We start from the raw sequence: 27,016 nt of genomic DNA, 5'->3' as shown, positions 1-27,016 counted from the left end.
CCTCCTCGTCCCCACACTGGGCCTACCGCAACCAGGAGTTACTGCCCGCTCCTCGTCCCCACACTGGGCCTACCGCAACCAGGAGTTACCGCCCTCTCCTCATCCCCACACTGGCCCTACCACAACCAGGAGTTACTGCCCCCTCCTCATCCCTACACTGGGCCTACTGCAACGAGGAGTTACCACCCCGTCCCCATCCCCACACTGGGCCTACTGCAACCAGGAGTTATCACCCCCTCCTCGTCCCCACACTGGGTCCACCACAACCGGGAGTCCCCAGCTCCACCACCACCGCCGATAGGAAGAAGACGAAGAAAAAGAAGAAAAAGCAAAAAGACTAAAAAGGTCAGGAAGGAAGGGAGGAAGTGGCCCAAGAGTCTGGGATATGGGGCCAATCAAATCACTACTTTATCCTGGATGGCATCAAGCTTCTTGAGTGTTGTTGGAGCTCATTCAGGCAATTGGGGATTATTCCATCACACTCCTGACTTGTGTCATGGAGATGATGGACAGACTATGAGGAGTCTACGTGCTATGGTCTATCTTTAATTATTTGTTTCATTCATTCCTATAATGGACTAGGAATTCAGTCTTCCTACAACTTTATCCTCTATATTCCTTCCTTCCATTACCCACCCATTAATGTCATGTCTTTACCTGCCTGGATCCTAAACTTGGAGAATTTCCATCCTAAACAGCTGTGTACACCAACTCCTTCTCCTTTCTTAAAACTTGCCACCTCATCAAACTTTTGATCACCAAACCTAATGGCTCCTTCCTTGGCTTCTTGTTGAATTTTATTGCCTGATTACACTCATGTGTTTTACAGGATTGATATGTTATATAAATGCAAGTTGTTGTTGGTGTTGGTAACATTCCATGAACCTCACCAGCCAGCGAGTGCCCGACACAAGTGAGCCGTCCTCCTGTGTGAGCCAGAGGGTGAACTCCCCATGGACTGCATTAAGACGGAGCCCAGTCTCACCCTCACCCAATGTCCCCCACACACATGGGACTTCCAGGATGGGTCACAGACAATGGTGATGAGCTGGAACACCGAGCTGATGTTCCTGTTCTTTAGCCTGGGGCCACTGAAGCAACTGCTGGGCTCTAGTGGCCCTTCCATTGAGAGCAGCAGGTAAAGACCAGGCTTTTTCACAAAGAACATCTCATCAGCTGATAAAGGCACTGAGCTTGAAACTGATAGGAAGCAATGCAATTTCATCGCTATTTTATACAGGAGACATTAGGATCAATAAATGTGAACGTTCTCAACATAAACTCACCGCTACGGCAAGACTGACTGCATCCAAACTCAATTTTACCTAAATGTCCACAGAATGCAGAGCTGACAATATTTATGAGAATTACCATCAGCTGTGACAAAAACTGTGAAAAGAAAATGATTGAGAAATAAAATATACTGTCAACTTAATTTTGGTCAAATTCTTTTATATGTAAAAACACTTCTAATAAAATTGACATTATTCCTAGTCAAACATATTGCCATTTTTTTCCCTTTCTCAAAGAGCGTCATAATTTTCTGATGTTTTAGTTGATGCTTTTTTGAGATTATGAAGGGGCACTGCAAAGTTGATCCAAACAAAACATTCAATGAATTAGAGGGTTCAACTATTATGATAAAAGTCATGTTGAGGTTGTACAGGACATTGTTGAGGCCTCTCCTGGCATACTGTGTCGCATTCTGGTCACACTGTTATAGGAAGGATATCATTATTAGGGTGGCATGGTGGCTCAGTGGTTAGCACTTCTATCTCACAGCACCAGGGTTCGACCCTCAGGCGACTGTCTGTGTGGAGTTTGCACATTCTCCCTGTGTCTGTGTGGGTTCCCTCCGGGTGCTCTGGTTTCCTTCCACAGTCCAAACATGTGCAGGCTAGGTGGATTGGCCATGCTAAATTACCCATAATGTTCAGGGATATGTAGATTAGGTGGGTTCCATAGGGATGGGTCTGGATGGGATGCTCTGAGAGTCACTGTGGGCTTGTTGGGCCAAAGGGTTTGTTTCCACATTGTAGGGATGCTATGGACTATTCTATTAAACTGGAGAGGGTTTTGAAGAGATTTACTAGGATGTGGAAGGTTTGAGTTATAAAGAAAGGTTGGATAGCCTTTTTACTTTACCGTAAGAGGTTGAGACATGACCTTACAGAAGTTTAAAGGATCATGAGGAGTATAGACATGGTTAATGGTAGGTGTCTTTTCCCTAGGACAGGGGATTTCAAAACTAGGGGGCACATTTTAAAGTTGAGAGGAGTGTGATTTAAAAAAGACATGAGGGACAATTTTTTTTTTACGCAGAGAGTGATTCACGTGTGGAATGAACTTCTGAGGAAATTCTGGATGCTGACATAGCTACAACATTCTGAGGAAGGGTCACTGGACCCGAACAGTTAATTCTGATTTTTCTACACAGATGCTGTCAGACCGGCTGAGCTTTTCCAGCAACTCCTGTTTTCGCATCTGGTTCACTAATGCCCTTCAGGGAAGGAAACTGCTATGTTTACCTGGTCTGGCCTACATGTGACTCCAGGCCCACAGCAATGTGGTTGACTCCTGATAAGGGATGGGCAATAAATGCTGGCCCAACCAACAATGCCCTTATCCTGTGAATGATTGTTTGCCAACCACCAGTGACATCTTGTTTTGGATCTTTATACCAATTGCCTCCAATCTATTCTTTTCAGACCCCTTCAGATTTTTAATGTCCCTATCAAAACTCCCCTCAATCCAGTGAGAAGTGGACCTAGCTGCGTAACCCAATGTGATCGAGTACAAGCTGGGTGTGATCTCACCACTGGCCCAGCCATTCTGGAAATACACTTTGCTTCCCGCCAAAAGTTGACAGGTTTCACTTCCAAGACCTTCCTCAGGAATAGCTTAACACAGGTTTCAGGTTCCAAGGCAGCATTTCCAGAGCTTTGATGCATTCTATTCTCCATTTTTCAGATCCTCCGCTGCAAACAATAAACAAACCAATACTTTGTGATTAACTTTTCATGAAGTTTAGTTCATAGCTGTAGCAAGTTTAAATTCAGGGCTCAGTTCTTTTTTTTGTGGAATTTCCATGTTTAAGGAACTGCAGTTTAATTTGCTTGTACCCAAATAACATGGCACAGATAATAGTGTCAAAGAAAGATTTGCATTTGTATAGCATTGGAGGTCAATTATCTCAGCCCCAGTTATCCCTGAGACCAAATACTTCCAAATCAACTGGTTCCCAGATGGTATTACACATCTCTGGAGCAAATGGGATTTGAACTGAGGCCTCCTGACTCAGAGGCAGGGACACTGCCACTGCTTCAAGAGCCCCAAACGTACTCAGGTTTATTATTACTTTCCCCATCAGCCTGTTCAAAGATGCCATGACACAACTCTGGAGCAGACAGAACTTGAACCTGGGCCCACTGATTGAGAGATAGGGACACTACAATTGTACCACCAGAGTCTCAAAGTTCCTCAGGGCAGTATCTGAGGCCTAACCAGCTTCAACTGCTTCAATGAGAATCCCTCCAATATAAGGTCAGAAGGTCAGGAGTTTCACTGCAAATTGCGCAGTGTTAAAGTAAAGCAGTCCATGTCCATATGAACGAAGATCTGCATAATAGTTAGGCTTGGGCTGATCAATAACTCAAACCAGGTGTCTCACCAACAAGAGAGAATTGAACCATCTCCATCTTGACACTCAACAGAATTACACTCAGTCGTCCACCATCAACATCCTGGAACAGGGACAAGATGCGAGCAAGACACTGTTTTATCATGAGTTTAGGTTCTAACTCTGTTTAGTCTCCCAAAGTATTGCTGGTGGAGCTCATGGAATGTTCTGGAAGAACACTTTATTCACGGCTTTAACTGTACGTACAAAAACCCAGATCTTCCGATGGGAAAACAGTCTTTGCAGTAGTGTCGACTGCACTCGTGTGTAAAGACCAGCTGGAAATCCAGAAGCAATTGATTGCCCAGGAATTGTCCTGGAAATTGAAACTTCCAATGGTCAATTATCCTGGCTTTGGAACCTTCTGGGAAAAACCCCAGCTCCGAGGTAGCATTGGAAATGTTTAAGGGTCCAGATTGTGTCAATAGTGACCCAGAAATGGTTAGAGGAATTAGAAGCGGTTCTACTCCTGGATAATTCCCCCGACTCACCAATGACGCCCCCACCCCATCACATCATGCCCCTCACACCAGCTCAGTCCCCTGACATCTACTTCCTGGAGCCAACACTGTATACCACAACACCCGACCTGACCCCCAACACTACCCCTCAAACCCCGCACTAGACCCGACGGTCCCCCTCTGCTGGACCTGACCTGACCCCCAACCCCGCCCCCCCATCTCCCTCAGATCCAACAACACTCCTTGATCCATAACAACCTCCACAAATCTTATCCAACATGACGCCTGTGTCTCCCAACACCTGCCCAGACCAGACAATCTCCAGCCCCTACCCAACCCAACACCCCACCCCAACCAACCCTTTTCCCATCCCTCATAAACACAATCCTCACCTCAAACCAACCCAACCATACTCTACTCCTCATTCCTCTGATCAGATCCACCCACCAACGCCCAACTACCATCCACACATCCTACCCTGGGCACCTACCCCCTTAGTTGCTACATTACCCTCTCACTCACCTGCCACCCTAGCCCTTTACCTGCTCAGCCACTCAACCCCTCATGCATTTACCACCCTAGTTCCTCGTCTATCTGGTACCCCAGCCCCTCACCCAACTGCCACCCTAACCAACACTCAGTTGCCATCCTAAATCCTCGCCCACCTGCTAAAGCTGACAACTCAACCTTCCACCCATTTGCCATCCTGCACCTTCAACCACCTGCTGCCTCACCTCACCCATCACTGGCACTCTAACCCCTCACCCACCGGGCAAATTACTTTTCTTGGGCTCTGCTAACAATTTGATTTTCGCAGTCCCCCTGCATTTTGAAGTCCCCCACAATTATTGTAATAGTACCTTTCTTACAAATCTTTTCTATCTCCTGATTTATTTTCTTCCCCACATCCTGACTACAGCTGGGGGGCCTGTCATAATTCCCATCAGGGTCCTTTTGCCTTTCCTGATCCTCAACTCTACCCAAACAGATCCTATGCTTTCTCAATCCATAATGCTTTTCTTGCTATTGATTCAATTTCATTTCTTACTAACAAGGCAACCCCACCCCCTCTGCCAATCTGCCTGCCCTTTCGATAAGACACATATCCTTGGATATTTAGGATATCTCTGATCCCCTTGCAGCCACGTCTCTGTGATACCCACAACATCGTACCGGCTAATTTCAAACTGCACTACAACTTTATTTACCTTGTTTTGTACACTGCATGCATTTAAGTACCACACCCTCAGTCCAGCATTAACTGCCCTCCACCTCATAGTTGTCTCTTATCTGCTGCGTCTGAAGTTAGGTTCCTGACCGTTTCCACACTCTCCATCCTATTACTGTTTAGGAAACATTAATATTCACTTCTCAGTCCTCTCTCTCTTTAACTTTTTCCTTAATTTTCCATGCAACTGAACCCACCCTCCCACTAGTTAGTCCAGTTTGACTTTTCTTCATTTGAGAAGATAGCTTCATTTGAGGAGACACCTACCCCGAACAGTCACCCAGAAAACTGCCCTATAGTAGATAGTATTTATGATTATTTGGAAAAGCACAGTTTGATTAGAAATAGTCAACGTGGCTTTGTGAGGGGCAGGTCATGCCTCACAAGCCTTATTGAATTCTTTCTGGATGTGACAAAACACATTGATGAAGGTAGAGCAATGGATGTGGTATATATGGATTTTAGCAAGTCATTTGATAAGGTTCCCCATGGTAGGCTCATTCAAAATGTAAGGAGGCATGGGATTCAGGGAAATTTAGCTGACTGGATACAGAATTAGCTATCCAATAATAGACAGAGGGTGGTAGTAGATGGAAAGTATTCAGCCTGGAGCTCGCTGACCAGTGGTGTTCCGCAGGGATCTGTTCTGGGACTCCTGCTCTTTGTGATCTTTATAAATGACTTTGATGAGGAAGTGGAAGGGTGGGTTAGTAAGTTTGTCGATGACACGAAGGTTGGTGGAGTTGTGGACAGTGTGGAGGGCTGTTGTAGGTTGTAACGGGACATTGACAGGATGCAGAGCTGGGCAAAGAAGTGGCAGATGGAATTCAACCCAGAAAAGTGTGAAGAGATTCATTTTGGAAGGTCGAATTTGAATGCAGAATACAGGGTTAATGGCAGGATTCTTGGCAGTGTAGAGGAACAGAGGGATCTTGGGATCCACATCCAGAGATCCCTCAAAGTTGCTACCCAAGTTGATAGGTTTGTTACAAAGACGTATGGTGTGTTGGCTTTCATCGGCAGGGGAATTGAGTTTAAGAGCTGTGAGGTTATGCTGCAGCTCTATACAACTCTGGTTAGACCACACTTGGAATATTATGTTCAGTTCTGGTTGCCTCATTATAGGAAGGATGTGGAAGCTTTAGAGAGGGTACAGAGGAGATTCACCAGGATGCTGCCTGGAATGGAGAGCAGGTCTTATGAGGAAAGGTTGAGGGAGCTAGGACTTTTCTCATTGGAGCAAAGAAGGATGAGAGGTGACTTGACAGAGGTATACAAGATGATGAGAGGCATAGATAGAGTGGATAGCCAGAAACTTTTTCCCAGGGCGGAAATGACTATTACGAAGGGGTATAATTTTAAGGTGATTGGTGGAAGGCATAGGGGAGATGTCAGAGGTAGGTTCTTCACACAGAGAGTGGTGGGTGCATGGAATGTGCTGCCGGCGGTGGTAGTGGAGTCAGATACATTAGGGACATTTAAGCGACTCTTGGGTAGGCACACGGAGGATAGTAAAATGTAGGGTATGCAGGGTAGTTTGATCTTAAAGTAGGATAATAGGTAGGCACAACATGTACTGAGTTGTACTGTTCTATGTTCTATGCTCCTGTCCAATCAGGATCGGAAATGATCAGAATAGGAAAATAGGGTTTCTGATCCTGGTCAGGAGATCTGGGCCATTCTCTTCTCACTAGGTTAAAGCTTCTTCTCACTCCCAGCTCATTTGACTTGATGGCGTAATTCTGACATGATCACTGCCTCATTGTTGCGTATTCTTCTGATGTTGATGCAAGCCTAGTAATTTACATCCAGAGACTGAAATTCTGTTACAGGTAACTAACCTCCTGACTCCCCAAACAGTGTTGATCATCTACAAGGCACAAGTGAGGAATGCAATGGAATAATCTCCATCTATTGTAGCACTCAAGAAGCTCACTCACTAGCAATATAAAGCAGCCATCTTGAATAGCACTCTTCCATGACCTTAACCATTCTCTTCATTTGTGGAGGTGATGGCCCAGTGATATCACCACTCAAATATTAATCCAGAGACCCAGGTAATGTTCTGGAGACCCAGGTTCAAACCCGCTGCAGCGGATGGTGGAATTTGAATTCAATAAAAATTTGGAATCCAATGATGACATTGTTGCTTGTCAGAAAGATCCCACCACTATATCCTTTTTGGAGAGAAATTTCTTTACCTGGTCTGGTCTACACGTGACTCCAGACTCACAGTAATGTTAGTTTGAACTGCCCTCTGAGCAATAAAGAATAGGTAATTAATACTGGCTTAGCCAATGACACCCACCTTCTGGGAATAAATAAAAACTCCAATTCTGATCCACTGTAGCAAGTAGAGCTTACCGTATGCAAGATGCACTGCAGTAACCCGCAGAGTCTCCTGAAATGACAAATTCCAAATACAAACTCTACCCCCTGGAAGACAAAGGTTGCAGATTCTTGCGACCATCATAATCTGCAAATTTCCCTCCAGCCTAAACATCACGGTGACTTAGAATTATGTCACCATTCCTTCACTGCCACTGAATCAAAGGCCTAGAACTCCCTTCCAAACTGCATTCATGTTGTGGACCAGCGTTTGCCTGATTAACACCTATGATCTATTGTGCTACAATAAAAGGCACTATATCAATGCATGTCATTGTCATATGCCACATGTCGACGTTTCTAAGCAAGTTTTGTGAAGCTTGTGTCTGTGCTACTGATTAGAGGATGAGTTGGAGTTTGTGTAAGTGAGCCGCATTTTAACAAAAACTCTTCCAAATTCTTCTGAATAATTGTTTGTTAGAACCTTACCTGAAGCTCTTCTTTCTGCGATTGTCCTTGGAGAAGCTATTTAGGGCTATATGGTGGTTTGATGCGCCATAATTTTATTTGGCCCAAACATTTGACACCTGAACATTTTGCAACTAGAATTTGCAAGATGTTTTACGTAAAGGAGGCTCAGCTGAAGACATGGTGGTTTTTGTTGGATTGATTAAAGTCAGGTTGCTTAAGAGAGGGGCACAGATACTGCGGAGTGGTGTAAGGCTGGAGAGGTTTACAGGGACGGAGAGGGGTCAGGGATTTCAAAACAAAGATGGTCATTATAACATCTAGATGCTGCTTGACTGGGAGCCATGGTAGTTCAGTGCAGACAGGGTGGATAAGGGAATGGGATTTGGTTTGAGTTAAGAAACAAGCAGCAGAGAATTGGCTGACTTCAAGTTCACAAAGATTGGAAAGTGGGGTATCATCTAGGAGCCTCTCACAGCTCCTGAAATGACTTCAAGAAAGTTCCAGGGAACAGGAGAAGCCACTCCATGTCATTTTCTGCAGGTCCTGGCCAAAGCCTTTAATCTGGAAAATGATTCCAGATTGTGAAGCCTTTCCCGAGTGAAATGAAAGGAAGAATCTTCCACACCAGAATGACATCTGAGTCATTCCCAGCACACTTAAAGCATTAGTGCATATTTCTTTTTATTTTATAAGACTTTTGATTGTAGACTGAAATCAGAAAAACACAGTTTTAAAACCAAGGAACACGAAAGGGGTTATAGAATCATAGAAATGTACAGCACAAAAACTCATCCATGCCGAGCAGATATCCTAAATTAATCGAGTTCCATTTGCCAACATTTGTCCCATATCCCTGTAAACCCCTCCTATTCATGTACTCATCTAGATGCCTATTAAACATTGTAATTGTACCAGCCTCCACCACTTCCACACACACAGCGCATTCCACACACACATCACCCTCTGTGTGAAAAATCTGCCTTGTAGGTCCCTTTTAAATCTTCCCTCTCCCGCCTTAAACCTATACCCTCTAGCTTTGGATTACCCTACCCTGGGGTAAATTCATGCCCTAAATGATTTTATAATCCTATTTTAGGTCGACCCTCAGCCTCCGCCTCTCCCTGTAGCTCAAATCCTCCAAACCCGGCAACGTGCTTGTAAATCTTTTCTGAACTCTTTCAAATTTAACATAATATTTCCTATAGCAGGGAGACCAGAATTGTACACAGTATTCCAAAAGTGTCTCACCAATGGTCTGTACAGCTGCATGATGACCTCCCAAATCCAATAGTCAATGCACTAATCAATAAAGGCAAGCATACCAAATGCCTTCTTCACCACCCTGTCTACCTGCAACTCCACCTTCAAGGAACAATTAAACTATACCTCAAGGTCTCTTTGTTTGGCAACATGCACCAGGACCTTACCTTCTAGTGTATAAGTCCTGCCCTGATTTGCCTTACCAAAATGCAACACCTCACATTTATCTACATTATACTCCATGTGACATGCCTCAGCCCATTGGCCCATCTGATCAAGGTCCCATTGTACTCTGAGATCATCTTCCTCACTGTGCACTACACCATCAACTTTGGTGTCATCTTCAAACTTACTATCCATTTATGTAAAATGGAAAAAGCAATGGATCCCACAGCAATCCTTGTGGCGCACCCCTGGCCAGAGGTTTCCAGTCCGAAAAGCAACCCTCTACGACCACCCTCTGTCTACAACCATTAAGCCAATTTGTATCTGAATGGCTAGCTGTCCCTGTATTCCATGTGATCTAACCTTGTTAACCAGACTACCATGCGGAACCACCTCGAATGCCCTCCTGAAGTCTACATAGACAATGTCCACCATTCTGCCTTCATCAATCTTCTTTGTCATTTCTTCAAAAAGCTCAATCAAGTTAGTGAGACATGATTTTCCATGCACAAAGCCATGTTGACTATCCTGATCAGTCCTTGCCTTTCCAAATACATGTAAATTCTATCCCGCCAACAGCTTACGCACCACTGATGTCAGGCTCACTGGTCTATAGTTCCCTGGCTTTTCCTTACCACCTTTTGTAAATAATGGCAGCAAGTAAGCCATCCTCCCATCTCCTATCATTCTGGATTTGTAGATACATGGAAGATCTTCTGTGTATCTCCTGTTTTAGTTCCAGATTACTTCTATAACTTCTGTACAGCTTCTTCAAGCTGCCAACTCAAGTTGATTGCTTTCTGCCACAAGACTCAGTGAGGGGCACTGCAGAGGTTCCCTCCACAAAGTGTAAGCTAGCACAGATCTTAAAGATGCATTTCCCTCATGAAATACATACTGAACGGTTTGTTTCTGTCAGCATATATACAAAGAACATTCTAAAAAAGGCTTGACCCAGAAACATGATCGCTTCAGCGACATGATATCTTTGTGACATCTTCAACAGGTAATGTAACCAATTTTTGCTGCCAAAGCAAGGCTTTCATTCTGAAGGTCAAAGGTGTAACATATATTTCCAACGGGTGCAATTGGTCTTTCTCCAGTCTCCTTCACTCCAGTCTTGAAGATGGATCATTTATTGTTGATGCTTTTTCTCCACTAACACTTAAAAGTGAAGACAAGCCCAATGTTAACTGTAATTAATGCCGAACTTGTTTGAACTGCACTTAATTCATAAATGCCCATTTTTCTACAGTTAGAAAGTTAATTATTAAAGCAAAAGTTACATTCAAGAACATATGTATTATGAACTAGTCAGACAGAATAGAAATCCATCAGGAAAGTTGAACTCTTTGATGTTTGGTGGTATCACCAACATTAATAGTTCACAAGTGCCGCTTTTTAAAAAGCAGTAAATGATGGAATGGGGATTGCATTGTACTGGAGGTGCTACCTCTGTTGTGCCCTTTCACAGTTTCCCAGAATAATAGAATTATTATGGCACAGAAGGAGGCCATTCAGCTCACTTTGTCTGAGCTGCCTCTTCAAACGTGCATCATTACTCACTGTCGTTCTTGTAAATTGTTCTTGCACTCTCTTCAATGTGTTCACATCCTTCCTATGATGTGGCAATTAGAACTGTTCACAATACTCCAGCTGAGCTCAAATCACGACCCACATCACCTCCTTGTTCTTGTAATAAAGCTGAGAACACTAATTGTTTTATTAACTGATCTCTCCACCTTCAATGATCTGTACGCCTATACACCCAGATGCCTCTGCTCCTGCACTCCTGTATCCTATTTTTCCTATTGTCTTCCAATGTTTTTCCAGCAAAATGCATCACCTCACACTTTTCAGCATTGAGCCTCATCTGCCATCTATCCCCCCACCCCACCAACTTGTCAATGCCCTTTTAGAGTTCTGCACTCACAGTTCTGCTTAAGCAATACTTCCATCCCTCCTGATCCATGATTTTATTAACTGATCTCTCCACCTGTCCTGCCACCTTCAGGGGTTAAAGTGGTTACTGTATTTTTGACAGGACAATTCTCCTACAAGTAGATATTGTGGTATTGGCAATGACTGGGAGTCATGGAGGAGATTATTGGTCTGATCACCAGCCCACCTCAAAACAATGCAATCAATAGGAATCATTATGTACTCACAATGTTTCAATGTGACTTTCCTTTCCAGATGTGGACACAGGAAACAGGGCAGTGAATCCAATTCCTGATGTTTGTCAATCGGAACTACAGACAGAGGAGGATCGGATGACGGTTACGTCTTCCATTGTGGACACTGGAGTTACCACAGTCGGAGAAATCCTGTCCACAAAACAACTGATCATTTGCCGTGGCCTAGCCTTCCTTTCAGGCCCCCAGATCCTTGCCTTTGGACTGACCATGCACTTCATTCTCTCAAAGAACATGTAGATCCCAGTGACCAATGGAGAGACTGAGCACAGTGAATCACCGCAACAGGAATAGTGAGAATGTGACCAAAGGACAACCCGTAGCCAACATTCACACAAAAACCTTTACTACTGATTAACTCCAATCGACTCTCAAATATATCATAAAGAAAATAATTACTAACAATGACCAATTATGAACAGATGTTTAACTGTCTCATGAAAGATTGTCATCTCATTTGAATGTTTGGATATTAAAGGACCATATTTCTATTCTGAGCCTGAATGAGTTAGCTCCCATTTTGCAATCAGAGAATGTATATTTTACACTGGACAGCAAAGAGCTGGCTTTGCGATATAACCCATGTCCCACCTTCTCCGTCACACTGCCTGGTTACATTTAGTCAGCAAGACTGATCCTCTAATGGCACTGATACAACAGAAGACAGACAGTAGGGGGTGAGCAGCCCTTAGGGTCATCAGCAAGATGCCAAATCTCACAGTCTTATAGTTTCAGGTCAAAAATAAGCGAGGATACACATCCTGTTGCTCCCCAAGTAGCTCCCCTTGGTCAGATGTGGAATCAGTGTTGATGCAGCACTGAGGGTAAACAGGACACAGAATATACTTGCTTATGGGGTAGCTTCACAGTCACCTAGAGTGTCTTGCTTGTAGCAGCAAGACCAAAATTAAGGATGTTCAAGAATCATAAATTGAAGGAGTGGAGATATCTCAAAGGACTATAGCAATTTGAAAATGACCATTGGAGGTATTTAAGGTATTGCACAACTGGGAGTCAATGTAGATCAATGAGTACAGGGGTGATGGATAAATGGAGTTTGGTGTGAGGGTGTGGGCAACTAGATTGCATTGAATTTATGTTCATGATTGGTTGAATATTGGAGATCCAGATGTAACAAAGGAATAGATGAGGGTTTTAGCTGCAGAAAGGCTGAGGCAGTGACTGTGTGTGGCCAATGTTACAGATGTGGATATACCTGCCTTAGTGATGGTGTGGATATATATTGCGGAGAGTTTTCTCCAGTGCAAGGTGTGACGCCAAGATTGTGAAGCCGCATGCAGCTGTCATTGAGGAGGATGGAGTTGGTGGACAGGCAATGCATATTGTGTTGGGGCTGTCTCAGTTTTTAACTTGGGGAAAATTCTGCTCTCCAGTATTCATTGAATCCCTACAGTGCAGGTAGAGGCCATTTGGCCCATCGAGTCTACACTGCCTCTCCGAACAGCATCCTATGCATACCCACTCCCCAAACCTATCCCAGTAACCCTACATTTACCAAAGCTAATCCACTAAATTTACACCTCCCTAGTCGCTATGGGGCAATTTGCATGGCCAATCCACCTAACCCACACATCTTTGGACCATGGGAGGAAACCAGAGCAGACAGAGAAAACACACACAGACGCAGGGAGTACGTGCAATCTCCATTTAGACAATCATCTGAGGGTGGAATTGAACCTTGGTCCCTGGCGCTGTGAGGCAGCAGTGTTAAGCATGGTGTCACCCTATTGGATGAGAAGCAATCTGATAATTTAGAGAAAATACAGGGGCCTAGACAGGGGATGGCACAGTAGAGCCTGATATCAATAGGCAATTTAGTGATGCTGAGTTTTCAGATGATGAAACCAAGTTGAAGATGAAAAATGGGAAAAGGCCATGAATAGATCCTTCAGGGACATCTGAGGGAATGGTGCCAGAGCAAGAAGAGAAGCTTTTTCAGTTGATAAGAAGTATAAGAATGGAACCATATGTGCACAGTCACAACCACCCTGAACACAGTGGAGAGCTATTTGACAAGATTGGTGTGATCAAGTGTCTCAACAAAATACAATAGTTAATTCTTGTCAGGGCAATAATGTTTATCCAAATGAGATCCCGATTATCCTCTGAGCTATGTCCAAATTGGCATTGGATAAGTAAGGTTAGGGAGATGAATACATGGCCCAAAGGCTGATGTGGTAGAAGTGGTTTCCAGTTTATGAGGCACTGGCAGCAGTACTGAGGAATGCGAGCCTGTAAAGACCCTTCCAAAGACTCACACATGCCAATCGGAATGCCCAACCCATTCCCAGCATTCACCTCCGGGTCCAGAAGTTGCTGCTGTGCACTGACCCAGAAGAAACAGAAATTTGATGGAACATAAATCCCAGTTTGGGTGGGTGCATAGACTGCAGGAGAATGTACAAACTGACCACAGCACAGTGGGTCCTGAGCACCATTCCATGGGGAAAGGAGGGAGTTGATGTGAAACAAGAAATGCAGTAATAGAGGGATAGCATGACTCCAGGAATAGATGCTGTTATTTGCAGCAAAGGTAGAGTCCCAAAGGCTGTGTTGCTGAACTGGTGCTGAAGTTCAGGCCGTCCCTTCTGGGCTGGAGAGGAATTTTGTTTGGGAGAGGAAGGATTCAGTTGTTGTAGTCTACGTAGATGCCAATGACGGAGGTAGGACTGGGAAATAGGCTCTGCTGATGGAGTACAAACAGTTCAGTGTTAAATTGGAAAGCAGATTATTCCCACAAGGGTAATGATTACTACCTGAGTCCTGTGCAATTTGGCATGGAACAAATAATGTTAAAAAGGTAAACGTGGGGCTCACAAATTGCTGAGGGGGAAATGGGAATCAATTCACAGGACACTAGACGTTCCTGTGCAGCACAGTGCTATACAGTCTCACATTTTTCAGTCCTCAGTTGAGTCAAAGTGAAGTGCTGCCAGTCGGGGGACACTACTGTTTTTTTCTGATGAAGGGTCTAGGCCCGAAACGTCAGCCTTTCTGCTCCTACGATGCTGCTTGGCCTGCTGTGTTCATCCAGCCCTGCACCTTGTTGTGTCGGGGGTCCCTACTGTTGTCCCGGTTGAGAAGGGGTTTAGAATCGACTGCAGGTCTTCATGACCTCCTCCTGTTAACAAAACCATGCTGACTGTTTGTGATCCCTGCCACCAGATTAATTCTGTCCTTCAGAATTACTTCCAATCATTTTCCCCACTGAGGTTAGACTGACTGGCTTGTAATTTCCTGTTTATCCTTTGCTGCCTGAATAATGGTACCACACTAGCTGTCCTCCAGTCCTCCAGCACCTCTCCTCTGGCTATCACTATCCTATTACTTTTACATTTCTCTGAAATTTGCCTAAATATCTGCTCTTCTATTTCTTGCGGACTGTTAGGGCACCAATAGTACCTCCCCAACAGCATGATTGTGCCTCTTTGGTTTTTAAGTTCTATCCATATGGAGCCTTCTAAGATGGCATCCTCCTTACAGCTGTAATCGATTCCCTGATCAAAACTGCAACACTTCCTCCTCCTTTACCTCCTTCCTTATCTCACCTGAAGATCTGAATACTGAGCTGCCAATTGGGCCTCCTCTCAACCATGTCTCGGTGATAGCAATGTGTTAATTTGAGCCTTTAACTCATCTGTTTTGTTTGTCCACTTCTCCTTGCATTAAAGCAAAATCCAACGCTGCCAAATCTCATGTATCTTAACTGGCCTATAATTTCTATGCCTTCTCAGGCCTGTATGCAATCCTCCAACTTTAATAGGAAATGTTTGGAGGGATATGGACCAGGAACAGGCAAATGGGACTTGTTTAGTTTGGGATTAGTTCAGCATGGACTGTTTGGACCAAAGGATCTGTTTCCACACTATATGACTCTATGGCTCTGTGTCATACAGCATAGAGTCATAGAGATGTACAGCATGGAAACAGACTCTTCGGTCCAACTCGTTCATGCTGACCAGATATCCTAAATTAATCTAGTCTCACTTGTCAGCATTTGGCCCATATCCCTCTAAACCCTTTCTATACCCATCCAGATGCATTTTAAATGCTGTAATTGTACCAGCGCCAACCACTTCCTCTGGCAGCATATTCCATACATGCGCCACCGTCTGCATGATAACATTGCCCCTTAGATCCCTTTCAAATCTTTACCCTCTCACCTTAAACTATTGCCCTCTAGTTTTGGGCTCCCCCACCCTGGGGAAAAGACCTTGGCTGTTCACTCTATCCATGCCCCTTGTGATTTTATCAATGAAAAGCATTCTGATAATCTGTTGCTATGTGATCACATAATATTCTATTCCTTCACTAAACATGTATCCAATCAGGGAAATTGTTGGACAACAGTCGTGGCCGGACATTCATTTGGGAATTTTTCCTTTTCAAGAAAAATCGTCATGCCACTTGCGTGTTCGAGACTTTTAAATGAGAAGTGCATTTCCAAAAAATTTGGGCATAAGAAGGGCTGAGAAAACATTTGCATTCTGTGTCGCTCTTTGTATCTTGACCGTGATACTAGGAATCTTTAATACTCTTCCGTGCACAGTGTTTGGCTTGAAGCACTTCTCAAAAGCTTTGTTTTGTAGTTCTTGAAAATGTTTAAATTTGTTTCACCGCTAAAGCTGTCATTTCACTCCAATTAGGTTTCAGGGAGTTATGTTAGTATTCTTTCATTTAGTTATTGCTTCCTTACCTCCACATTTGAAAAAACGAGACTGCATCAGTGCATTTAAATAAGGTTCTCTGAATGTTGATATATGCTGCTACATTTGTGTTAAATTGCCTTGTCTACTTTTTTTTCCATTGGAGGCATGATCTGGCTATTTTCACTGTGTCTCTGTTAAGATTGTACTAAAGGAAATTCATACTGATGTGCAACAATTACTGAAGCTTGATATAAATGGGCAAGAACTTCCTTTGCCAGTATTTATTTGTACAGCTATTAAATTACAATCATGTAAGCATGGTGTAGCCTTTTTTTTAACCAACTGCTGCAACTCTCTGGGTAATTAGGGATGGGCAATAATTGTTGGCCCAGTCTGATGCCCACATCCTGTGAATAAATAAGAAAGAAATGTGGCTTCTTTCCCTGTCTATTCGCAGCAGCTTTGAAAACGTAATTGCAGTTTATCATAGGACTGATGATAGTTGAGTGTTATTGACGCCATTAATAAGATTATTTTTCCCTATGTGGGAGGGTGTCATTACTATTTCTTGCTCTGATGTGCTCTCAGGTGGAGGCTGGCATGAGGTTGAAGGCAGGAAGTGTGCTCTAGGGCTTAGGCCAATTCGATACGTGTCACATTTGCGCATAATTGCAACACTGCAGAACATCGCTTGGCTGGTGGTGAGAAGGAGCACTACCCGTGAGATCCTTCTTATATGCCCCATCGGTCTGTGCCACCACATTCTGCCCTTGAATTGGCTGCCGGGGTGGGGTAGTGGGGGCAGCGGGTTGAGACTGTCACCCACCTCCTGCTGGAATATACCTTTGCAAAGGAAGTCTGGAGGAAGATGCAGTTGGTTTTTTTTGGCGAGGTTCATCCAGAGCTCTTCCCGTGACACAGAACTCTGTGCTCCTTGGTCTGTTCCCCAGGGATGCAAACCGAGATAAACATCGACAAAACCTGGAGGACCATCAACTCAGTGAAAGACCGAGCTCATCGGCCTGTCCAAAACTTGTTGGTCTTTCCAGAGGAAGGAATTGACCTTGACTGAGTGTTGCAGACTGGCACATTCCACAGTCCAGGACTATGCACTGAGGGAAACACTAAAGCTTGGGCTAGCTGACACCAAGGCACATTGAGGAAACATCACCATCTGAGGTCTTCCTGCTAAAGGTAAATTGGGGTCGATTCCCTTATTGGACCGTCCTGGTGCCTCAATGCATATAAATATAGTCTTGTGAAAGTGAGAGAAATCTTTGGTTTGTTTGTTGGATAGACTCAAACTCCAATGTTTGTTTGTTTTCTTCATATTGTACAGAACCAAATTGCATTTGTGACTATTTATATATATAAAATGATATGTTTTGTAAATAAAGTATATTTTGAAATTTTAGAAAGCAATACGCGGCTCCTTCTTGGCTATTTTCTACAAGCTTTCAGTTGTTTCAGTGGCGGGAGTCCAGGAGGAAGCGCGAGGTCAGCTTGGGAAGGTAAGCTTTTTGGTTATAAAAGTCTTACCTCGCGTGACTCCATTTTTGGAGTAAGTGAGGTAATATATTTGGGCGGTTGCTTTACCCGAAATACTACCTAGGTAGTGTCTCCCACCCATCCTCCTCCTCTAACCTAAAAAAAGGTTCTGAGCGCTGATTTGGTAAGGCTACTAGTATTTTTTGTTTAAATTTGTCTGTTTGGGAATTCAGAACAGTGGGAGTGGATGTTAGGGCAGTTGTATGCTCCTCCTGTAGAATGTGGGAGGTAAGGGTCACCAATAGTGTCCCCACTGACTTCATCTGCGGGAAGTGCACCCAACTCCAGCTCCTCGGAAACCGTGTTAGGGAACTGGGGCTGGAGCTGGATGAACTTCGGATCATTCGGGAGGCTGAGGGGGTAATTGAGAGGAGTTACGGGGAGGTAGTCACACCTCAGGTACAGGAAAAAAGTAGATGGGTTACAGTCAGGGGACGGAAAGGGAACAGGCAGACAGTGCAGGGAACCCCTGTGGCCATTCCCCTCAAAAACAAGTATACCGTTTTGGATACTGTTGGGGGGGACGACTTACCAGGGGTAAGCCATGGGGTACAGATCTCTGGCACAGACTCTGTTCCTGTTGCTCAGAAGGGAAGGGGGGAGAGGAGGAGAGCATTAGTCATTGGGGACTCCATAGTTAGGGGGACAGATAGGAGATTCTGTGGGAACGAGAGAGACTCGCGGTTGGGGTGTTGCCTCCCAGGTGCCAGGGTCCGTGACGTCTCGGATCGTGTTTTCGGGATCCTTAAGGGGGAGGGGGAGGGGGAGCAGCCCCAAGTCATGGTCCACATAGGCACCAACGACATAAGTAGGAAAAGGGATGGGGACGTAAGGCAGAAATTCAAGGAGCTATGGTGGAAGCTTAGAGCTAGAACAAACAGAGTTGTTATCTCTGGTTTGTTACCCGTGCCAAGTGCTAGCGAGGCGAGGAATAGGGAGAGAGAGCAGTTGAACACATGGCTACAGGGATGGTGCAGGAGGGAGGGATTCAGATACCTGGATAATTGGGGCTCATTCTGGGGTAGGTGGGACCTCTACAAACGGGATGGTCTACACCTGAACCAGAGGGGTACCAATATTCTGGGGGGGAAATTTGCTAATGCTCTTCGGGAGGGTTTAAACTAATTCAGCAGGGGGATGGGAACCTGAATTGTAGCTCCAGTGTACAGGAGGTTGAGAGTAGTGAGGTCATAAATAAGGTTTCAACCCTACCGCAGGAGTGTACCAGCAGGCAGGAAGGTGGTTTGAAGTGTGTCTACTTCAATGCCAGGAGCATCCGGAATAAGGTGGGTGAACTTGTAGCATGGGTTGGTACCTGGGACTTCGATGTTGTGGCCATTTCGGAGACATGGATAGAGCAGGGACAGGAATGGTTGTTGCAGGTTCCGTGGTTTAGATGTTTCAGTAAGATCAGGGAAGGTGGTAAACGAGGGGGAGGTGTGGCATTGTTAGTCAAGGACAGAATTACGGTGGCAGAAAGGACGTTTGATGACAACTCGTCTACTGAGGTAGTATGGGCTGAGGTTAGAACCAGGAAAGGAGAGGTCACCCTGTTGGGAGTTTTCTATAGGCCTCCGAAAAGTTCCAGAGATGTAGAGGAAAAGATTGCAAAGATGATTCTGGATAGGAGCGAAAGTAACAGGGTAGTTGTTATGGGGGACTTTAACTTTCCAAATATTGACTGGAAACGCTATAGTTCGAGTACTTCAGATGGGTCAGTTTTTGTCCAATGTGTGCAGGAGGGTTTCCTGACACAGTATGTAGATAGGCCAACAAGAGGCGAGGCCACATTGGATTTGGTACTGGGTAATGAACCAGGCCAGGTGTTAGATTTGGAGGTAGGAGAGCACTTGGGTGATAGTGACCACAATTCGGTTACGTTTACTTTAGCGATGGAAAGGGATCGGTATATAAAGCAGGGCAAGAGTTATAGCTGGGGGGAAGGCAATTATGAGGCGATGAGGCAAGATTTAGGATGCATAGGATGGAGAAGGAAACTGCAGGGGCTGGGCACAATTGAAATGTGGAGCTTGTTCAAGGAACAGCTACTGCGTGTCCTTGAGAAGTATGTACCTGTCAGGCAGGGAGGAAGTGGTCGAGCGAGGGAACTGTGGTTTACTAAAGAAGTTGAATCTCTTGTCAAGAGGAAGAAGGAGGCTTATGTAGAGATGAGGCATGAAGGCTCAGTGAGGGCGCTTGAGAGTTACAAGTTAGCCAGGAAGGACCTAAAGAGAGAGCTAAGAAGAGCCAGGAGGGGACATGAGAAGTCTTTAGCAGGTAGGATCAAGGAAAACCCTAAAGCTTTCTAAAGGTATGTCAGGAATAAAAGAATGACTAGAGTAAGATTGGGGCCGGTCAAGGACAGTAGTGGGAAGTTATGCGTGGAGTCCGAAGAGATAGGAGAGGTGCTAAATGAATATTTTTCGTCAGTATTCACACAGGAAAAAGACAATGTAGTCGAGGAGAATACTGAGATACAGTCTATTAGACTAGACGAGATTGAGGTTCATAAGGAGGAGGTGTTAGCAATTCTGGAAGGTGTGAAAATAGATAAGTCCCCTGGGCTGGATGGGATTTATCCTAGGATTCTCTGGGAAGCTAGAGAAGAGATTGCAGAGCCTTTGGCTTTGATCTTTATGTCGTCATTGTCTTCAGGAATAGTCCCAGAAGACTGAAGACTAGCAAATGTTGTCCCCTTGTTCAAGGGGAGTAGAGACAACCCTGGTAATTATAGACCAGTGAGCCTTACTTCGATTGTGGGTAAAGTGTTGGAAAGGATTATAAGAGATAGGATTTATAATCATCTCGAAAGGAATAATTTGATTAGGGATAGTCAGCACGGTTTTGTGAAGGGTAGGTCGTGCCTCACAAACCTTATTGAGTTCTTCGAGAAGGTGACCAAACAGGTGGATGAGGGTAAAGCGGTTGATGTGGTGTATTTGGATTTCAGTAAAGCATTTGATAAGGTTCCCCATGGTAGGCTATTGCAGAAAATACGGAGGCATGGGATTGAGGGTGATTTAGCGGTTTGGATCAGAAATTGGCTAGCTGTAAGAAGACAGAGGGTGGTGGTTGATGGGAAATGTTCATCCTGGAGTTCAGTTACTAGTGGTGTACCTCAAGGATCTGTTTTGGGGCCACTGCTGTTTGTCAATTTTATAAATGACCTGGATGAGGGCGTAGAAGGATGGGTTAGTAAATTTGCGGATGACACCAAAGTCGGTGGAGTTGTGGATAATGCGGAAGGATGTTGCAGGTTACAGAGGGACATAGATAAGCTGCAGAGCTGGGCTGAGAGGTGGCAAATGGAGTTTAATGCGGAAAAGTGTGAGGTGATTCACTTTGGAAGGAGTAACAGGAATACAGAGTACTGGGCTAATGGTAAGATTCTTGGTAGTGTGGATGAGCAGAAAGATCTCGGTGTCCATGTGCATAGATCACTGAAAGTTGCCACCCAGGTTGATAGCGTTGTTAAGAAGGTGTACAGTATGTTAGGTTTTATTGGTAGAGGGATTGAGTTTCAGAGCCATGAGGTCAAGTTGCAGCTGTACAAAACTCTGGTGCGGCCGCACTTGGAGTATTGCGTACAGTTCTGGTCACCGCATTATAGGAAGGATGTGAAAGCATTGGAAAGGGTGCAGAGGAGATTTACCAGGATGTTGCCTGGTATGGAGGGAAGGTCTTATGAGGAAAGGCTGAGTGTCTTGAGGCTGTTTTCGTTAGAGAGAAGAAGGTTAAGAGGTGACTTGCTAGAGACATACAAGATGATCAGAGGATTAGATAGGGTGGACAGTGGGAGCCTTTTTCCTCGGATGGTGATGGCTAGCCCGAGGGGACATAGCTTTAAATTGAGGGGTGATAGATATAAGACAGATGTCAGAGGTAGGTTCTTTACTCAGAGAGTAGTAAGGGCGTGGAATGCCCTGCCTGCAAAAATAGTAGACTCGTCCACTTTAAGGGCATTTAAATGATCATTGGATAAACATATGGATGATAATGGAATAGTTTAGATTAGATGGGCTTCAGATTGGTTTCACAGGTCGGCGCAACATCGAGGGCCGAAGGGCCTGTACTGCGCTGTAATGTTCTATGTTCTATGTTCTAAGATCACCATTCTAACGAGGATTTGCCCAGGAATCCATTCTGTTTTGCATTTCCCATGGAAAAGTGCATCTGAGCTCTAAAATATCATCACAAAGGAATTGATGTAGGAAACCATTAACATTAAGGCTGTGTGTAGTGCTGACATCATTGATGATCACTCTTAGAACTAAATAACCAGCAATGTGATTTAATAGGCCTCTTCTGGGGAACCAGGTTCGAATCCTGCCATGGCAGATGGTGGAATTTGAATTCAATAAATATCTGGAATTAAGAGTCTAATGATGACCATAAATCCATTGCCGATTGTCAGGAAAAACCCATCTGGTTCTCTTATGTCCTTTAGGGAAGGAAACTGCCATCCTTACCTGGTCTGGCCTACATGTGACTCAGCAATGTGGTTGACTCTTAACTGCCTTCTGGCCAATTAGGGATGGGCAATAAATGTTGGCCTGGCCAGCAACGTCCTCAACCCTGTGAATGAATAAAAGGATTTCGATTAAAAATGATACCTGAGTAGCATCACAATTATTGATGGAGTAAATGACCAGTAACACTTTGGCAATGAAAAGTTAATCTGCGAATTTCAAATCTCCACAGGTTGCTGATAAATTTGTAAACTTTAAGGAAACAGCAGCTTCTACTTTTCATGAAGTTCCTATTTGTACATTGTCACTGAGTAAAAATTCTGGAACTCCTCCTTAGTAGCCTTGGAATACCACATGATCTACAGAGGTAGAAGATAGACACTCACCAGCACCTTCAGAGCAGTTAGTCATTCAAATTTGAATGGGCAGTATATACTGGCCTCTCCAATAAATTTGCATCCTGAACATGAATTTAAAAAAAATGTTGCTATTGCACTTGCCACAGAGCCGAGTCTATAAATTTGCTGTAAATGTACTTTTCAAGCATGTAATAATGATAATAACAATCTCTCTCCCAGAAAATAAACTATCTGTGTGGAGTAGAAGGTGCGGTATCTGTCAAATTACCATGTTTCTGAACACCACTTGAAAAATTGATAAACTCTGAATGTGGTTTGATCACCCATCTGCACTGAGTTTCACTGATCTCTGGCAGGGGAGAGGTTTGTGGGCTTTGATTCCCCGGAGACACCAAGCCTCAGGGAGAGTTGAAATATCAGCTACATTTTCACCTCCTGATTACCACCTATTCTTGCTAGAAACTGAAAGCAGGTTAGTGGATACACTACTCAGTTGGCATATGGGGGAGGTACCTGAGGATTTCTGGCATCCCTAGAGTTAAAGCTTTGGGCTAGACAGCACCTTTTTAGAATAGGAAATGCTGGATAGAAAGACTTGTGTCAGTATTTCACTATGGAGAAGAACATGGAAACTAGAGTGCTCAAGAAAATAAATAGTGATGTCTTGAGAAGAGTTCACAGAACAGAAGAGGAGGTGCTGGGGGTCATAAAATTCATAACAGTAGATAAATCCCTGTGATACGATCAAGCGTTTCCCAGAACGTTGTGGGAAGCTAGCGAAAAGCTTTTTACTGAGAAATTTGGGCCACTTAATAAGATATTTGTATTGTTGACAGCCATGGGTGAGGTGCCAGAAGACTGAAAGATGGCTAATGTGGTGCCATTATTTAAGAAAGGTGGTAAGGAAAAGACGGGGAACTATAGACCAGTGAACCTTATGTCAGTGGTGGGTACGTTGTTAGAGGGGATGTTGAAGGACAGGATTTACATAAATTTGGAAAGGCAAGGACTGATTAGGAATAGTCAGCGTGGCCTTGTGCGTGGGAAATCGTGTCTGACTAAATTGATTGAATTTTTTGAAGAGGTGACAGAGAAGATTGATGAGGGCAGAAGTGGACATTGTCTATATAGACTCCAGCAGAGCGTTCAACAAGGTCCTGCATGGTAGGCTGATTAGTAAGATTAGATCACATGGAATACAGGGTGAGCTAGCCATTTGGATACAAAATTGGCTTGAAGGTACGAGACAGAGGGTGGTAGTTGACAGTTGCTTTCTGGTCTGAAGGCCTCTGACCAGGAGGTTTTTTCCCTATTCATTTGCAGGATGTGGGCGTCTTGCCTGTCCTTAGTTGCCCCTTGAGAAGGTGCTGGTGAGCTGCCTTTTTGAACCACTGCAGTCCTCCTGCTGTGGGTTGACCCACAATGCTATTAGGGAGGGAATTCCAGGATTTTGACCCAGCGACAGTGAAGGAACAGCGATTTATTTCCAAATCAGAATGGTGAGTGACTTGGAGGGGAACTTGGGGGTGGTGGTGTTCCTATATTCCTGATGCCATTATTTTTCTAGATGGAAGTGATCGTGGGTTTGGAAGGTGCTGTCTGAGGATCTTTGGTGAATTTCTGCAGTGCATCTTGTAGATAGTACACACTGCTGCTACTGAGCGTCAGTGGTGGAGCGGCGAAGTGCACCATAAGGATCAGTGCTGGGTCCACTGTTGTTTGTTGTTTTAGACATGAATATAGGTGGTTTGGTTAGTAAGTTTGCAAACGACACTAAAATAAGTGGCAATGTCGACAGTGAAGAAGATTATCACAGAGTACAACGGGATCTTGATCAGATTGGCCAATAGACCAATGGATGGCAGGTGAAGTTTAATTTAGATAAATGTGAGGTGCTGTATTTTGGTAAGGCAAACCAGGACAGGACTTATACAATTAATGGTAGGGCCCTGGGAAGTATAGCCAAACAAAGAGACCTGGGGTGCAGGTTCATAGTTCCCTGATAATGAAGTTGCAGGTAGACAGGGAGGTGAAGCAGACACGCGTGTCTTCATTGGTCACAACACTGAGTATAGGAATTGGGACATCATGTTGTGTCTGTACAGGACATTGGTCAGGCCACTTATGGAATACTGCATACATTTCTGATCACGCTTCAAGGAAAGGGTGCAGTAAAAATTTACATGGATGTTGCTGGGACTGCGGGGTTTAAGATTGAGGGAGAGGCTCAATAGGCTGGGGCTATTTTCCCTGAAGCAGCAGATATAAACATTATGGAGGTTTATAAAATCACGAGGGGCATGGATAGAATGAATAGCCAAGATCTTTTTCCTGGGAGGGTGGAGTCCAAAACTAGAGTGTCAAAGCATTGAACATATTGTTCATACAAATGATGAACTTCAGATCTTTTTTTATTCAGGAATGGGATGAGGGGCATCACTGGCTTGGTCAGCATTTATTGTCCATCCCTAATTGCCCAGAGGGCAGTTAAGAGCCAACCACACTGCTGTGGGTCTAGAGTCACCTGTAGGCCAGACCAGGTAAGGATGGCAGATTTCCCTCTCCAAAGGGCATTAGTGAACCAGATGGGTTTTTCCTAACAATCGGCAATGGATTCATAGTCATCATTAGATTTGTAATTCCAGATATTTATTGAATTCAAATTCCACCATCTGCCGTGGTAGGATTCGAACTAAGTCCCCAGAATATTATTCAGGTTTCTGAATTCATAGTCCAGTGATAATACTACTAGGCCATCACCTCCCCTTTGAGATGCCCTGCATCCACAACAATGCAGTCCTGAGGGATTGTCAAAATGTTGAACAGACTGTCCATTGGACCAATTTGCGATGACCTGCATCTGTAAAAGTTGCTATATAAATGCAAATGTTTCTTTCTTTTGTGTTACCCTGTGAATGTGGACAAATATTAACAATGCATGCCATGCCATTTAGCAAATTAAAGTGCGGCTCCTTAAATGTGTCAATCCCACAAAAAACATTAAACCCTAAATGTGAACTTGCTGCAGCGATGAAAGAAGTGTTATTAAAAACTAATTACAAACATAAGCCTCGATGTGGAAATAGATTTACGATTGTAACTATAGATTCCATCAGGCGGAGGTCAGGTGGGCCACCATAAAGGTGGGGTGGAGGTGGGGGGTTGTTGGTTGATTTTCAGCTTGGAGTGTTTGCTGGATGAGAGCATGGGGAAGGGGATATCTACTAGTATAGACATGACTGTCTAAATGGGCTGAAAGGCCCCATTTCACACAGTAGCCTTTCTAAACTTCGATGGTTTTGTAGATGTCGGACTACTGATTTATTTATTATTTGCATTGGAGGATCAAGAAAATGGAGAATACGATGCAACAAAGCTCGAGTAATGCTGCCTCAGAATCTGAAACTTGTGCCAAGCTGTTCTATTGTGCTCGCCCTGTTGGACGTAGCAGTGCTGTGCAGCAGCATCATACTCTTGTACCAACATAGTTCAGGCATCTTCCACTGCTGAATGCCTTCACCTGTGAGACCTCCTGTGCTGAATGATTTCCAGGGTAGACCTTTCGAAGATGGAGTGTGTAACTGCCCCGAGATTAGTTTCCAACAAGCCCAGTGGATGGGGCAAGTTAGTCAGATGAAAGGCTGGGAAGGTTGTTTTCGAAAGCAGCTTTTATCCAATGCTGGGTCCCTTCTTGGGGCACTGAGTGCCACGGGGGAGGACCCCAGAGTGACAGCTGTCAAAGCCAACTGTGTTAATTGGGCAGCCTTCAGTAGGCAGGAGAAACCACTGTGGGTTTGAAAGAATCACTCTGCCACAGCTAAATTCCTGTGGGTTCAGAAGCTATGAACTTTATTTGGCTCCATATTTAGCCTAATTGGCCAGTGGGTAGCATTTCTGCATCAAACCCAATGCTGACTAAACGGAAGCCACTTTTCCCACCAGCTGAAATTGGACTCATTGCCTTTTCCTGGGTTTATGTTGTTCTAAATGCCACCTCACCCTCTCCAGCAGATGGCACTTTACCCAGCCCATGAACTACTGTTTGCTGAGCAGGCAGCTTTTGAGATGCATTTAGAATCATATGGCAAAGTAACAGACCCTTTGGTCCTTCTTGTCCATGCTGACCAGTCATCTCAATCGGACCTACTTCCATTTGGCAGCATTTAGCCCATATCCCTCTAAA

General features: G+C 44.3%; 1 protein-coding gene across 1 annotated transcript in view; it reads right to left on the bottom strand.

The window, feature by feature from the left end:
* LOC125486121 (multidrug and toxin extrusion protein 2-like) overlaps positions 1 to 2,963 on the bottom strand; it is a 36,260-nt gene extending 33,297 nt beyond the window's left edge. The window contains 3 exon segments of the mRNA XM_048612341.1: positions 1,287 to 1,313; positions 1,315 to 1,389; positions 2,817 to 2,963. Coding sequence (XP_048468298.1) covers positions 1,287 to 1,313; positions 1,315 to 1,389; positions 2,817 to 2,963 — 249 coding nt within the window.
* Between the last annotated feature and the right edge of the window lie 24,053 nt (positions 2,964 to 27,016).

This window comes from Rhincodon typus, chromosome 26 (assembly GCF_021869965.1).
Source record: "Rhincodon typus isolate 14 chromosome 26, sRhiTyp1.1, whole genome shotgun sequence".
Taxonomy (NCBI): Eukaryota; Metazoa; Chordata; class Chondrichthyes; order Orectolobiformes; family Rhincodontidae; genus Rhincodon; species Rhincodon typus.
The sequence above is the reverse complement of the archived record's forward strand: the minus strand, read 5'-3'. Positions and strand labels throughout refer to the sequence as shown.